The sequence below is a fragment of the Octodon degus genome, unplaced genomic scaffold, assembly GCF_000260255.1.
Source record: "Octodon degus isolate 3935 unplaced genomic scaffold, OctDeg1.0 scaffold00001, whole genome shotgun sequence".
Classification (NCBI taxonomy): domain Eukaryota; kingdom Metazoa; phylum Chordata; class Mammalia; order Rodentia; family Octodontidae; genus Octodon; species Octodon degus.
The window spans coordinates 26,292,375-26,306,687 of NW_004524577.1; the positions used below are offsets into that span (position 1 = coordinate 26,292,375).

At 44.4% G+C, this 14,313-nt stretch overlaps 1 protein-coding gene across 2 annotated transcripts in view; it reads right to left on the reverse strand.

The window, feature by feature from the left end:
* Nucleotides 1-14,261, reverse strand: part of Mast4 (microtubule associated serine/threonine kinase family member 4) — a 587,536-nt gene extending 573,275 nt beyond the window's left edge. For both annotated transcript variants that reach the window (XM_023705080.1, XM_004623035.2), the window contains exon 1: nt 13,780-14,261. In XM_023705080.1, the coding sequence (XP_023560848.1) occupies nt 13,780-14,148 (369 nt within the window). In that variant the 5' untranslated portion in view covers nt 14,149-14,261. The remainder of the gene's footprint in view (nt 1-13,779) is intronic.
* Between the last annotated feature and the right edge of the window lie 52 nt (nt 14,262-14,313).

A 14,313-nucleotide genomic window follows, 5' to 3' on the forward strand; every position in this document is an offset into this window, starting at 1 on the left:
TTCACATCAAGTCATTCTGCGCCTACCTGTGGGCTGCTTTGAGCACTAGTGTTATCTTCTCGTTTCTTTTGGATTTTCCTTCCCCTTGCACCCGTGGCTCCTACAGAGCTTTCCAAAGATCACAAAAAGCAAGTTTCAGTACCTTCTGAGTTGACACAGCAAAACTACCCAAGCTTTCCCACCAGCTCTCTACTTCCCCAGCAGAAATGGTTCCCTGTAGCAGGGTGCAAGGAGGCCCTGTCGCTCACCTCCCATATGAGGCTCTTTTTGGGCACCTGTTAGGAAACAGTGTAATCATTACATACCTACTCTGCAGAACTCTATTCACCTAGCCAACATTCTAGTATTTCCTTCCTTTCTGCCCTACAAACATATAAGCCAACAGGAAGCAAAGAAAAACGAGCTCCACGAAAAAGAACGATGAAGCCCAGAAGCCTTGACCCACTGACCACCCCATACGTAACACCAGAGCTATGGCTGCCAGCGGTAAGTCAACTGAAGAGGCACGCACACAAAATGCCATGTGCACCAGACCTCATTTTCTAGTGTGGCCTAAATGAGAGCAGCTATTTGAAACTATACCGCACCTAAAGCCACCCACCCCAAATCTAAATTATCCTGATCACTCAAGATGCACAGGAGTGCATTAAGAATCATTAACCCCTACTGTAAGTTTAAAAAGAAAATTCTGAACACCACCTCTGAAAATTGAAGCTTAAACATCTTAGTGGCAATTATTACACAATCCACTACTTTCCATACATGCCTACAAAAAAAGTGGTAATAAATGTACATGCTTAGATGTCTTTAAATGTCAAAATAAATTTTAGGTAACAGGTAATGAAATCGTACTCATTCACCAAGGTGCCTTTCTGATTATGGCTCTTTGAGAAACTCAAAGGGCGCTTCCCCCCATCCCATCTCTCAGCAGGGCTTGCAACTGTCACCATGAAGTCAGTTGGTAAACCTACACTTATCATTTAAGAAAATCTTTTTCCTCTTAATTACCACAGAGGATCTCTAAAAGAGCTCTACTCAAACAACTCCCTCCCCATTACCAGACTACCTGGATGGTGCATTTGCCAACACTTTAAAAGTATAAATTGCACCAATTCCACAGTTCATCTTCAACAAGAGGAGGATAGAGACAGAGGACAGAGGATTGAGGAGATCAAAGCAAAAGAAATATAAACACCCTCAGGCTGGAAGGACACAGCCACCCTTCACCCAAGCTCTGTAGCTCTGGGTTCCAAACACAAAGAGAACCCACCCTCAATCCCCAAAAAAACCTACACAGTTTAGGGTAATGTCTTTTCTGGAATAAGGACACATGACCATTACTTAAAGGCTCATCTACAGGAGCTATCACATTATCTGAGTTCAACTAAAACTAAAAGAAATACCATAAGAAAATGTAAAGTCTGCTGGTAGGGGAGACAGTGCAAATTAAAACGTATGTTGTATGAAGAAAGTGCATTATACAAAGAAAAAATGTTGGAACAAGGGCCTTTCATTTTAGTCATTCTCATTAATAGTACTTGGTTTAACAAGGCATGTTAGATGGATTTTCCAAAGTGAGCACCATCTCTGTTGAACTCACAGCCTTCACTAGCCTACCCCTACTTAGAAGTGACCTGAGAAGAGGCAGGAGACATTTGGCTCTGGGTTGGCACATGTGGGGTTAAGTCCCAGGCTTTCATAAAGGTGCTGAGATGAGGAGGAATGGCCAACACCAGGTCTCCAGGTGGCACCTCCGAGCCACCTGGTGCAGAGGCTGAGTATGTGGCTCCTGCTCCTGCCTCACCTGTTTCCCAACTCTGAACACCTGGGAGGATAGGGCTCCACGCACCCAGGTATACAGATGTTTCCTGCTACCTATGGCCACTGTCACCACCCCAGAAGCTGTTGTGTGACCTCCAACACTAGAGAGAAGCCAGCACCTGACCAGAACACACCTAAAATCCATGTCACAAACAAAAGCCAAAGGCAGGGCCACACCAAGCGGCAGGAGCACAGGTCCCTACACTGGCCCAGTGACTCACTTGGCCTGAGAAAAACCAGATAGAAAGCAGCCTCTGACATGGTAGATCCAGAATTCTACTGTCTACCACGTCTAGCTCCACCATCTAATCTCTAGGACTTTATCATCCTGTTAATGACGATGAAGGGGGTTAATCAGGCTTCGTAGGCTGAGTTGGAAAATAGACCTCTCTTTAAAGCATTTCCCAGTGGAAATATACTCTCCAACTTCCAAACAACTGACATACAGCTTGGGCCAGAGCTGCCAGTCTCTTTTTAAAAAGATAAAAATGTCAGCACTTTGTTAAAAAGTAACATCTGACAGATTCTGATTTAACTTTGCAAACAAACTTTAGTTCATTTCAAAAGCTGGGCAGCTAAAGTCCAGAACAGTGGGAAGGCGCTGGCTGCCTGGGAGAATAGAGATCACACAAGTCTTTTAAATAAAAAAAAAAAAAAAAAACTGACTTTTACTAATTAGAAATTGTCAATGGCTTGTGACATGTAGTCCATGGAGAACACCAGGCAATAAGCAAACTCCATGCAGAGATATTTCTGCTTGGAGCTTCTAGATTCTGCCCCTGATCTAAGGATCCTGAGGGAGAAAGATCCAATTCTGCCATCCGAGCATCTAGGAACTATTGTTAAAAACTATCCCTTAATGTTCCCCTGAACAATAAGTTCTGGTGCTAAATGCATTTTGAAAATTACTCTATAGCCATACCACTGCATCATCCAGAGGTTAGAATCCTAACATATAGGCCCTACAATCACCCTGCACCAAAAAGGGGCTCATGTTCTGTACCCCCTTCCCCATCCCCCAGTCCCACCCCACCCCCTTACTGGCCAAACTGTCTCTACTACAAGCCTTATTCAAAAACTGAAGCTTCAGGCTCAAAGGGATGATTTAAAGACTTTCATGATTTCAAAAACCACACCGAGGGTCCGGGGAGATAGCTCAGTGGAATAAGCGCTTGACTGGCAAGCGGAGGGTCCGGAGTTCAATCCCTGGTACTGTGAAAAAAAAAAAAAAGAAAAGGAAAGGAAAGGAACTAAAAAAGCACACCAAAGCATGAGAACTTGAAGGGCTGAGTGGGTGAGAACACAACAGCAGGGTACCTCAGCATGGAAGAAACACAGAATTAACATTCACTCTCCAGAGCCCAGGAGGTGTGAGCCAGACCCCTCCCGTTCATTAGGAATGAACAACAGAAAGATGCCTAATCATTCTAAAGGATGAATGCAATTGAAACATATAAGTAAACCATATTTTTTCTGTATGTTTAAATCTCCATCATCTTTTCTGAAAAGACCCCAACATTTCGTACCCACACCTGTCCACTGTTGAGAAACTGGGGCGCACTGCCAAGTGGCATCATATTCATGCAAGCATTCATTCCCAACAACCATTCATTCACTCAGCACGCACCACATGTCACACGGGCCAAGGCTCGGCCCTCCACTGCTCTGCAGCGGTCTCCTCCTCCCAGCTCTTCCCCAGTCTCTTCCCTCTGGGCACCACCTCCACACTGTGTGACAATCTGCATGTCACTTAGCAATTTAATTCTCAATAGAACTGCAGAAAGACTTTTGGGAAACTAAACAAGTAAATGAATGTAAAATATTCAAATGGAGTCTTGCCATTTACTATGCCCCAACTACAACTGTACACAAGGTAGTATCAGTATCCATTACACACCATGCACTCTCCCTGTTGAAGGGGTCTGAGTTCATATGGTATCACTCCCATTCTCTCAATCTAGAGGGAGAAGCAATAAACCCTTGCCTATGCTACAAAGAGAAATGTACGTAAGATAGAAAAGGGAACAATTGAACAGTATGAGGAAGGCTGTGCAAACCGTAAGGTCTCTACAAATAATAAACACAAGACCTGGCATCACACAAGAACAAAGATAGGGCAGTACAACTTTCAGAAAACACAACTGATGCTGTTATTTCCAACTTTTAAAGTTAAAATCATGATGTATACTTTTATTAATGTCACATATAGTTTTTATACTCACAGTAGTTCTCAAAAATGACTAATGCGCAGGTTGAGCATCCTAAACCACGACACAGTGTCCAACCATAAAAAATAATAATTGGTGCACTCAGCACAGAATAAGGAAAACACAGCATAACACTACAGAGGGGAAAAAGGAAGCAATGAGGGAAGAACAAAGACAGCTTTCAAGTTCATCTTTAATGAATGATAAAATTCAGTAACCAAAAAAGGCCTTTGTCCCAAATACTGCTTAACAAAGGTTTTACTTACAATCTTTTAGCAAAAGTGGCTTTTCACTTTTTGGTCATATTCTTTTTTTTTTTAAATTCTGATGACCAAGCAATAAATAGGAAGGGGAGAAGAAAGAAACAAGGAACCATAACTAGGAGTGACAGATAATCTAATATACAGAAAGTGATGATTCAGAAATAATTTTAAAGGAATATACAACAGTATGATTATAGCAGGCTATGAAACTGTCATATTGCCATCCCACCAGAGAAACTCTTTCCAAATAGTCTTAAATGCATAATTTTTTAAAACTCTTGGCTTCGGGTTCCTTAGACATGTGAACTAAGTTTCTTCAGGTATAAATGGCTTAAATTTCAAAAGTGGAAATCTTAAACAAAATGATGTGGACTTTGATGAAGATCAAGTGTGTTCAAAACTGTAATGCTATTTTATCTCCTGTCCTCTAAAGAGGGAAATTTTCATCATGGCCAGAACCCACCCACACGAATCAAAGTTAATCCTAAAAAGCCTCAAAGATGAGGATGGTACACTTAGGGTGCCATGGAAAGGCACTCTGGGGACTGTCCTCCTCCCCAACCAACAAAGAAATTAGGGTAATTTGGCCAAGGACCACCGAGCAAATAGGGAATTTCCAAGGCTACAAAATGGTGCACTAAATAAAATTTACTACAGTAAATTTTCAAACAACCGATACATAGTTCAAAATACCATGATATAGGACAAGGAGAAGACAATCTTTTCTTACAAGTAATGTTCCTCTCGATCTCATTCTCCTCAGGCTCATACACACACTCAGGTATTAAACTGAGCCTGCTCCAACCCAACACAGGGATCCAACTAACTAGTCCGGAGAGTCCCAAGGACAGGAAGATCAATCTCTCCTCAGTTCTCCCATATAATCAACTTATTTGAGGTGTGCGACATTCTCCCAGAATTAAAATCTTACTACCGTACTTCTTAAAATCCAGCACCGGAGGCTGATGTTTTATCTGGAGCGATTTTCCCCTCCTCTTCATGACTACCTCTGACAGAATATCCTCTTAATGTAAGAAACCTGGGTGAGGGCTCAGATTATTTCATTGAAGCCATTCCAGCCAAAAAAAAAAAAAACTAGGTGAGTGAAAAAATCTAATTTTGTGAGTCAGTGCTGTGTGTGCAGAGGTGAGACATATTTCTATAAGCCAATTTATAAAGACTATAGTTGTAAAATTCATTATTTAACCTTTATATATAGAAAGGATTTCATCCCAACTAGGATGCATCGCATTTCAATACCTCAATATCACCCCGCTGGCTAGGATCGCTGCCTTAAGGTGCATTTTTAAATAGCTAGGATTGTCATGTGACACAATTTTAAAGTTGGGCTTTTGTGAACATGTTTCAACAACACAAGATTTTAAACCCAATTCTAACCCAGTGCAACTCTCTCCCCACCGCTAAAGAGATAAAGGGTCCTTTCTGGTATAGGAGAAGGTGTACCCATCTCTGTATAAAGAAATGCCTTGAGAGACAAATCATAGGCCAGGAAGTGTGAAATAAAATGGGATTTTTAGACAAACAGAAAGGCACATAAAGAAGTGACATAACTGATTAGAGTAGTAGCTGATCAAATTGCAAGGCAGAGGCCCCAAAACCCACATTTGGTAGGAGTTTGTTAATAACCACTCATCTCGCCAGAAGAAATTGGGTATAACTTAGGAACTTGCTTTCCACCCAAAACACTACAAAATTACAAAGTCCAGAACATTAAAATGAAAATTTCATTTTCCACATGACAGCCTATGAAATTAGTTAAGAAACGAAGCCAGATTTGTCAGTATCTCCTTGTCCGGCCCACCTTCCTACCGCCTCCCCACCTCCAATATTGTTCCAAAGCATTTGGGTTGGAAGGTTCAGTGGAAGTAAGTACCCTAATCAAAATTATATCGACTGTGTCTGAGAGAAAAATTGATGGGCTAGCGAGAGAGAACAGGGCTAGGGTATAAATTTATAACTGTCTTGCAGACAAGTGTCTAGTTATGTATTCAGATCATTAAATGAGCAGGGAAGCTGGAGAGGCCACCAGGAATTTCACACAAGTTTATCCGCCTAGCTGTAACCTCAGTGTACATAAACATCCTGCTGAGCACAGTACTGGACCTGCCTTTTGCTTTTAGGGCATAGTTTTCTTCCTGGAAGCACAGGTGACTGCTGATGCTGACCTCCCAGGAATTCTGAGCCAGGTGAGGAGAGAGCAGAGAAAAGGAAACCGACAAGCACCCAGAGTTGTTGGATCGAGTCTTATGTTATGCTTTAGCTTAAACAAGAGCGGAGAGGAAGACAGACAAAATACAGGGCACATGAGAGAGAGCCAGAGCCTTTGAACAAAATGATTCAAAGTGGTGGATATGTCCATCTGAACAAGTTCAGGGTGAAAACCCAGGTTACTTCAAAAAAGAAATGATGTACAGCAATTAACCACTAAGAAGAATATATGCAGTGTATTATTTGTTGAAACTGTACTTCTGATTGGATTTGAAACTGTCTCATTGCTATCTGTTTATCAATAAAACTTTGAAAAAAAGAAATGAACTGCAGATGCTACTCCAGTATTTGAGCTATATCAAAAAAGCTCAGGTATTATTATAAACTGAAATGGTTAAGCTTTCCTAAAGATAAAAACAGAATTAGTGTGGGGTAATTCTACACATTAGCACTTGGTTTTCTTCAACATTCCATTCGATTTCTACAGATCTCCCTTTCAAGAAGTGGGGGTAGCCCCTAGACCAGGTGCCTCACCCAAATAGTCCAAAGCTTACCTCTAGATAACCACCTGATTTTCTTCTTATTCCCTTCTTAGTCCCCAAATCTTTACCTAGGAAGTTTAAATGAAGTACATAGTCACCTCATCAGCCTTGTCAGAGGCCGATACAGTGTCTTCTAGTCAAATCCCTAGTAATTTACTGTTCGTAGTCTTTCAGAGTATTATTTCATAAATGATCACTAAGAGCAGAGTCCATGAGCAAAAGAGAGATGCTATCCTAATCAAAGTGCTAATGAATCAAACAACATAAAACTGATTTTTGTATCTCATAAAAAATTCTGCTCACAAATATAGAAGTGATAACTACAGTACAGATCCAACTACTCAAGAACAAAAGAGACAGGACCATCAGTAAAGGGTGCTGGGAGTACAGTCCTCTAGAAAGGGACTTCTGGGCCTCCACTTCCTCTTGGCTATGGTAGTGATGGTACTAACATTCCATATACCCAGCTTCTCCGTAATAACAGCAAACATTATTAAGCATGCTCACTCTGTACCAAGCATCATGTGAGACTCTACAAAAAACACCCATTCTCGTTTTTCATGATAATCCTCTGCAACAGATACCAGGTTGCCCACTGCACAGAGGAGAAAACCATCTCAGTGTTAGTAATGTAGCCAAAGACATCCTGCCTTTAAACAGCTAAGCCAGAATCAGAACTCCACATCCTTCGATGCTATAGGCCCTAACCCCAAAGCACAGGAGCTGTGGCAGCTGGCTCTGAAGGGACAAAGGAACACAGCCCTTTCCCACTGACACCACAGAATATACAAATGTGATTAGAAACATCAGAGAGTATCTTCATCTAAAGCAATCGTCCCTTGTAGGACCCACCTACAAATGTGTACAGGCTTCCTTCCACCCAGCTCTATGGCCAGGCCACCTGGTAATGGAAGCTTCATGCTGTAAGACACATCCTACAAGGGTCCTTTTCCAGTTTAACATCTATATACCCCACACCCAGGCCCTCCCTTCCAACTCCAACATAGAAACGAACTGGATGTGTGCATTACATCCCCTGAGTCTGAGAAGGTTAACCTTTGTCACCTGCTCTGAAATATATTTGGCATTTGCTGGAACACCCAGGCCAGAGATGAAAAGAACAAAAGCTGAGCCTTCCCTTTGTAGGTAAATGTGAGCAAATCAGCCAGTCTCTGGTAGTGTGTCATAGTACACAAATACCATGTGTCACCAGAGGCACAATCTCAGACCACATCCCCTTGTGCTCACCATGGATGGGTAAGCACAGTGCCCAACTTACTGTGGAAAGAACCACCTGCGAGGCCTTGTTCTCATTCTCCACTCCTGTCTACAAAGGTTTCCTCTGAGAAAATTCTAGGCTATCAATGTCACATCGAAAAGTAGCATTGATGTTCACATTAAGATGTTCTTAGGGAGAGTGGGCCAAATAGCTCAGCAGATTAAAGAACCTGCTTAGACAGACGCAGCAGCTGGGGTTCAATTCCCTACATGCCTGGCCAGCCCCACCCCCAAGGCATGCTGAGACAGTGATGACACTGGGTATGGTGGCCAGAACTTGTAATCCCAGCTCTTGGGAGGCTGAACACAGGCGAATTACTAGGAGTCCGATCTATGTAGTGAGACCCTGTAGACCTCGTCCTAAAATAAAAATTAAAAAAGAAAATGTTCTTGGGGATAGATCTAAATTATTTTCCCATTATGGTTCACATATATTTATCCAGAGTACCTGAACTACCAGGCATGCCCATCTCCCATCCACAGTACTTAACCAAGATGGTATCTTCTAAGGATATCAGAAGTATTTTTTTCAAAATGTATTTAGTACAGGGTCTATAGGGTCTCCCTACACAGATCGGACTCCAAGTGATCCTTCCTGCTTTTTAGCCTCCCAAATGCTGGGATTACAGGCGTGTGCCACCACACCCAGTCTCAATCACCAATTGAGTGCAACCTAGGGGCAGGGCCAGCACGGCGCACCAGTAATCAAACCCCCAGACCCTGTGTCTGCCTAAGCAGGCACTTTAATCTGCTAAACTATCTGGCCAGCACCTCAGAAGCATTTAAAGGCTGGGTCCTATGTCAGAGTTCCTAGCTTCAAGCCCTTCAGTGGCTCCCAACACCCTCACAATGAAGCCCAACAGGTGTTGTGAGACTCAACATTGGCTTCTCTCTCCAGAGAGAGAAACCTGAAGCCTGAAGCCTGAAGCCTGTTCTCCTCGACTTTCTCTCAGAACCACAGACCAACCTCACACCCTTGGGCTTCAGGGTCCTGCCTCACCCTCCAGCCCTTCCCTCCTCTGCCCTAATTCTGTTCATCCTTGTCTCCAGCTTAGACCTCAGTGAGGCCATCCTAGCTATCATGCTCACGGATATATACAACCCAGGTACTCACTCCCTCAAGGCTTCTCCCCATGCCACCTCCAAACTGATTAATTAGTAATCGTGTGCTTAGTGACCACCTGGAGACAAGCAGCTCTATTCCACCCCACCCATCTGTGTCCAGGACACTGCCTCAAGAGATACACACTCAATATATATTGATACACTGACTGATTATCCCATCTCATAGCTCTCACTGAAGTAGTGCATCAAAAAGCAGACTAAATAATAAATATGCTAAGATTTATGCACTTCTCTTTTTAGATTATATAGCAGCTGTGATTAATAAAATATAAATCCCATGCAAAGCTTGGCTAAATTCATGGTAGCTTTTTGCTATTCTCTTAACATGTGAGAACCAGCAGCTTATCCACTCCACAAGAGGAGCCCCAAACACAAACATTTCAGTGTGATATTAAAAGCAGTCCTCCTACCCAAGTACCTTTAATGCAACACCTTAAGGACATCCCATTATTGGCCCTACTGTTAACAAGGGAAACTGCTTACACCAATAAAGAGTCCCTGAGCAAAGCAAAGCACAAATGGGTTGCGCACACCAAGTTGGAAAGCCTTAAACTACTAAGCCCTCTTCTGACTTTTGAACAACTGCCACAAGTTTCACATTCTACCACACAGAACAAAAAGCAGACTTGCAAAGAGCTAATACAGCAGTCCCTTCAAAAACACACTAGGGGGATCTTTAGTGATTTGACTTTGTTCAAATTTAATTAGGAAAAAAACGTCCCTGACATTTTCTGGTGTCATCCACGTGGTTTTTGTTGATGAAGTCAAGAGGTTTTAGCACCACAATTTATAACAGACACAATAAATGAACACATAGTCACCTATCAGCTAAATATGCAAATATTTCCAGAGATGTCACTTCATATAATTTATTCAACATATATTTATCGAGCTGCAACTATGTTAGACACACCCTGTACTAGAGATATAAGGACAAAATTACTGCTTTCAAAGTTACTGATCTACAATTACCAATCTGCATCTGAGCAATTTACGTAAGTTGTCATAGGTGTCTTGAGAAAGAAAGGGATAAGGCAAAAAATGCTTCAGTGGAAATCTTGGAAATGTCAGGAACTTGTCCTCCAATTCAATGCCTTTAACTATCAGAAACACAGTGTACTACCCCTGAACAAAACAGAGCCCATTTAACATAGGACTGGGCAAGCAGCAGAAGAAACAAGCCACTGAATGTCTCTGTTATGCCTTTAATACTAAGTCCAAAAATGGTTGGATCCCAAGCTCAGTGGTACAGTGCTTGCCTGGGAGAGTGAGGCTCTGAGTTGGATTCCTAGCACCATAAAAAATAAAATAAAAATGTAAAAAACTACTACCACTTCTATGTTAAGCTATTGTTTTTAAGATGCCAAAAGCTTATGCGGTTGATTTAAGTGCATGAGACTTCGTAAGTTTGTATAAATATTGACATTAAGATAAAATATAAAATAGATCAAACCCCATGATGCTGCTAGATGCACTCAAAACAGCTTTAATAAGATTGTCCAAAAACTGGCACTGCAAAACTACACTGGGAACTTGAGCTGCACCACTTTTTAAAATTAGATGCAGTAAGTTGCTGTAAAAAACACTTAGAAAAAAATGCTTTGGAAAAAAAACTGAACCTCTCAAACTAGACATAACAATTTTAAGATCAAAATGAACTTCTTTCCATTTTATGAGTTGCACTTAAACCTCTTAATGCTCTACACCCGGGGCCTTGCCGTAGTACACCTAACACTCCACTCAGTGGCCTCACCACTATGCAACCTGAGACAAATGAAAACTGCTGCCCGGCTTATACTACTAAACAGATACAGCCTCAGCATCTCTTCACGTTAATAAAACAGACCAACTCAACCTTGTACTTCAATCTCCCACAATTTCACATTTTATCACAAATTCTTATTTGCCAGTCAGTGCAGTATGCTTGGGGCTAGGTTAGAATCAAACAGCATGTATAAAAATGTCTAACAGCTTTAGCACCATTATCCCCATTTAAGAGGTGAGAAAACTGAGGTTTACCAAATTTAAAAGACCCATAATCCCACACTTAGTCAAGGTGATTGAGCTAAAAATGAAACCCTGGTATTCCACTAAAGTGAGTGCTTATAAGCTGGCATTCCTGAACCTTCCAGAATGGCAACTGTAATTGAATGCACTTTCTAATGAGAGAGGAAGAGAGTTTTCTTTAAATTCTCAGAGGCCCCACTTCCACAAAAGCTTAAGAGCCAATGCCCCATATCATCTCTCATGTAAGAACAGAAAATATAGACTGCAGTGCCGTTCCCCTTACCAAGACTATCACTTTTCTAGTACTGAAAAGAGAAAGAAAAACTACATAGCTTTAGTTTTGCTTTAAAGTTCTCCGGGCAAGTCAAGATTGCACTCCTGGACAATCTTCATCACCCACTACCTCGGGTTAAGTTACACAATAAATTGCAATACTCTATCTGTTTACAGTCATTCTGAGATTTCACAAAGAGGGACCAATGTTATTTAGTCATTCTGCTTTCCAAAATGGGTTTCAATCAACCAGTCCTCACTGCCTTGCCTGGGAAATAAGCTATCATTAGATCTACTTGTGACAAAGTAAAACACTGTCACCCTGAGGTTAGGCAATAAATCAGCTACCAAATAGGGATCAAAAGTAAGATGCACCCGACGCCCCGCCCCCATCTGTCAGGCCCTGTCATTGACAATGGCACACCCTTCTAGCTACAGAAAACACAGGCTAAACAACTGTACCATCTTCACTACCCAGTGCAGTGCTAAATTAGAACCTGATAGATAAATCATTAAATTAAAGCACACTTCCAGCTTCGCACTCATCTCCCCAAGTTTAGACAGAAGTCAGAGGGCGAGCACCTGGCACACACCTGGTACCTTCAAAGGGAGATGTAACCTGTGAAGAATGCTGCTATCAGACAAGATTTGGTCACCTCTCTGCAAGGACAGAGCTCTGGGGTGGGTGTGGCACTCAATAGACTCCTGGCATCCTGTCACTAGTCTCAGTCGGGCACTTTGGATCCATCCAAAATTCCCCGTCAGAAACTGGAGTATTAACGTGAAAAAATGAAATTTACTTTGTGGTTCTTCTGATCTCAGAGGAATAACACATACCCAATGTCTTACAACTTTTACAACTCTTACAGAGACAATTCCAGAAAGCAAGGCTCCAGATACCTGTCTGGGATCCTAGCAAGTCACTGAGGAAGTGTGGGAATGGCACTGGGTAACCGGTCACGATTGCTGCCAGAGGCTTGGCCAACTCTCAGCTAAGGGCATCTCTGCCAGGCTAGGACTCAACTCCAATCACTCTGTGCCAGATTCCAGCCTGGAGACCCCAGGAGCTACCACTGGCCTCAGCTTGCTTCTTCTAGGGACAAAGAGGTGAGAAAAATGTCACTCTGGCACTGAGGAATTAATTTCACAACCAGGCTCTGTTAAGGTGATGTTTTATTTATGGCCTTGCCTGATCAAGATCACTTCTTCCTACCAAGAAACACCCAAAGCAAACAAGCTGAAAGACTGGAAGACAGAAAGAATCTTAGATTTCCTTCACTGGCCCTCAGCGACAGAGAACGATAGTCACATGGAGAAAGAGACAGAGATACAGACACAGAGACAGACAGTCAGGGATACAGAAAACAACCAGGAACTCAAAAGCTCAAGGCATCAGAAAGAGACCCACAAGTTCACCAGGAACATCATTCCAGAGAACTAGAAATGGCAAAGTCCTCAGAAGGAAGCAGGTCATCCCTTGCTGGGTTTGCCTATAGCACTCACTCATCTGGACCCCATGAAGACAGGTCGGAAAAGGAGCCGCAAGCGCACTGGCCCAGCGCGGAGAGTCCCCACCTCGGGAGGACTCCAGCGGCTTCGACCTAGCAAGACCACCCAGACAGACAGGGCTCCCACCGGCGCCTGACGCCCAACGCACGATCTCTTCTCTCTGTTCAAGCGCTTCGGTAGTTAGCCAAGCCCACTTCAGTTAATCCCATTCTAGTTGCGGGGACAAGACAGTCGTCCAGACCGCATCCATTCAGCGATCGGCCCACGCAGACAGACGTTAAGGACTTTGCTGCTTTGACATTTTAAAACCACAGGGAGACACGGCGCGAACACACACGGACGCACGCAGGCTACGGGGGGGGGGGGTAGCTGAGAGCCGGGGGACCCCGACCAAGGGAAGCTCCTAACTGACTGCCCGCGTGGGCTCAGCGCAGAGCGCCTGGGCTCCCTCCCCTGCCCACCGCGCGCGCACAGGAAGGAGAGCGGGGGTCGCCGGGGAGGGCGAAGGGGGGACGGCGGGCACACCTCCTCGTCCTGCTCCTCCTGGGACACGCTGCTGCCCCGGGGCGCGGGCGGCGCGGCTCCTCCCGGGGGCGGCAGCGGCAGCGGCAGCGGCAGCGCGGGGATCCCGAGCTCCAGCAAGACGCGCGCGGGAGCCCACGCGGCGGGCGGCCGGGCACCCAGGGCGCCGCCCGGCGGCTGCGGCTGCTGCGACTCGCGGGAGAAGCCACCGAGCTCGCCTTCCTCCGACAGAGTTTCCGACCCCGACGAGGACTCGGCCGAAGAAGCGCCCAGCGAGGACGCGGGGCCCGCCGCCGCGGCGGGAGTCCGGGCGCCGTGGCCGCTACAGCCGCGGGGCACCGGCTCCGGCGCCTCCGAAACTTTCTCGCCCATCGCCTCTCCGGGCCAAAGCGCTGCCGGGGGCGGCGGGGCGCCCTGGGCGCCTGCGGAGAAGCCGCGCGCCGCTCCGAGCCCGAGCTGCAGGGAGCCCCGCCAGGGACTACATGGCTGCGGCGGGGCCGGAAGAGCCCGCCGCCAAGTTCACAGCCGCCCGCGCGC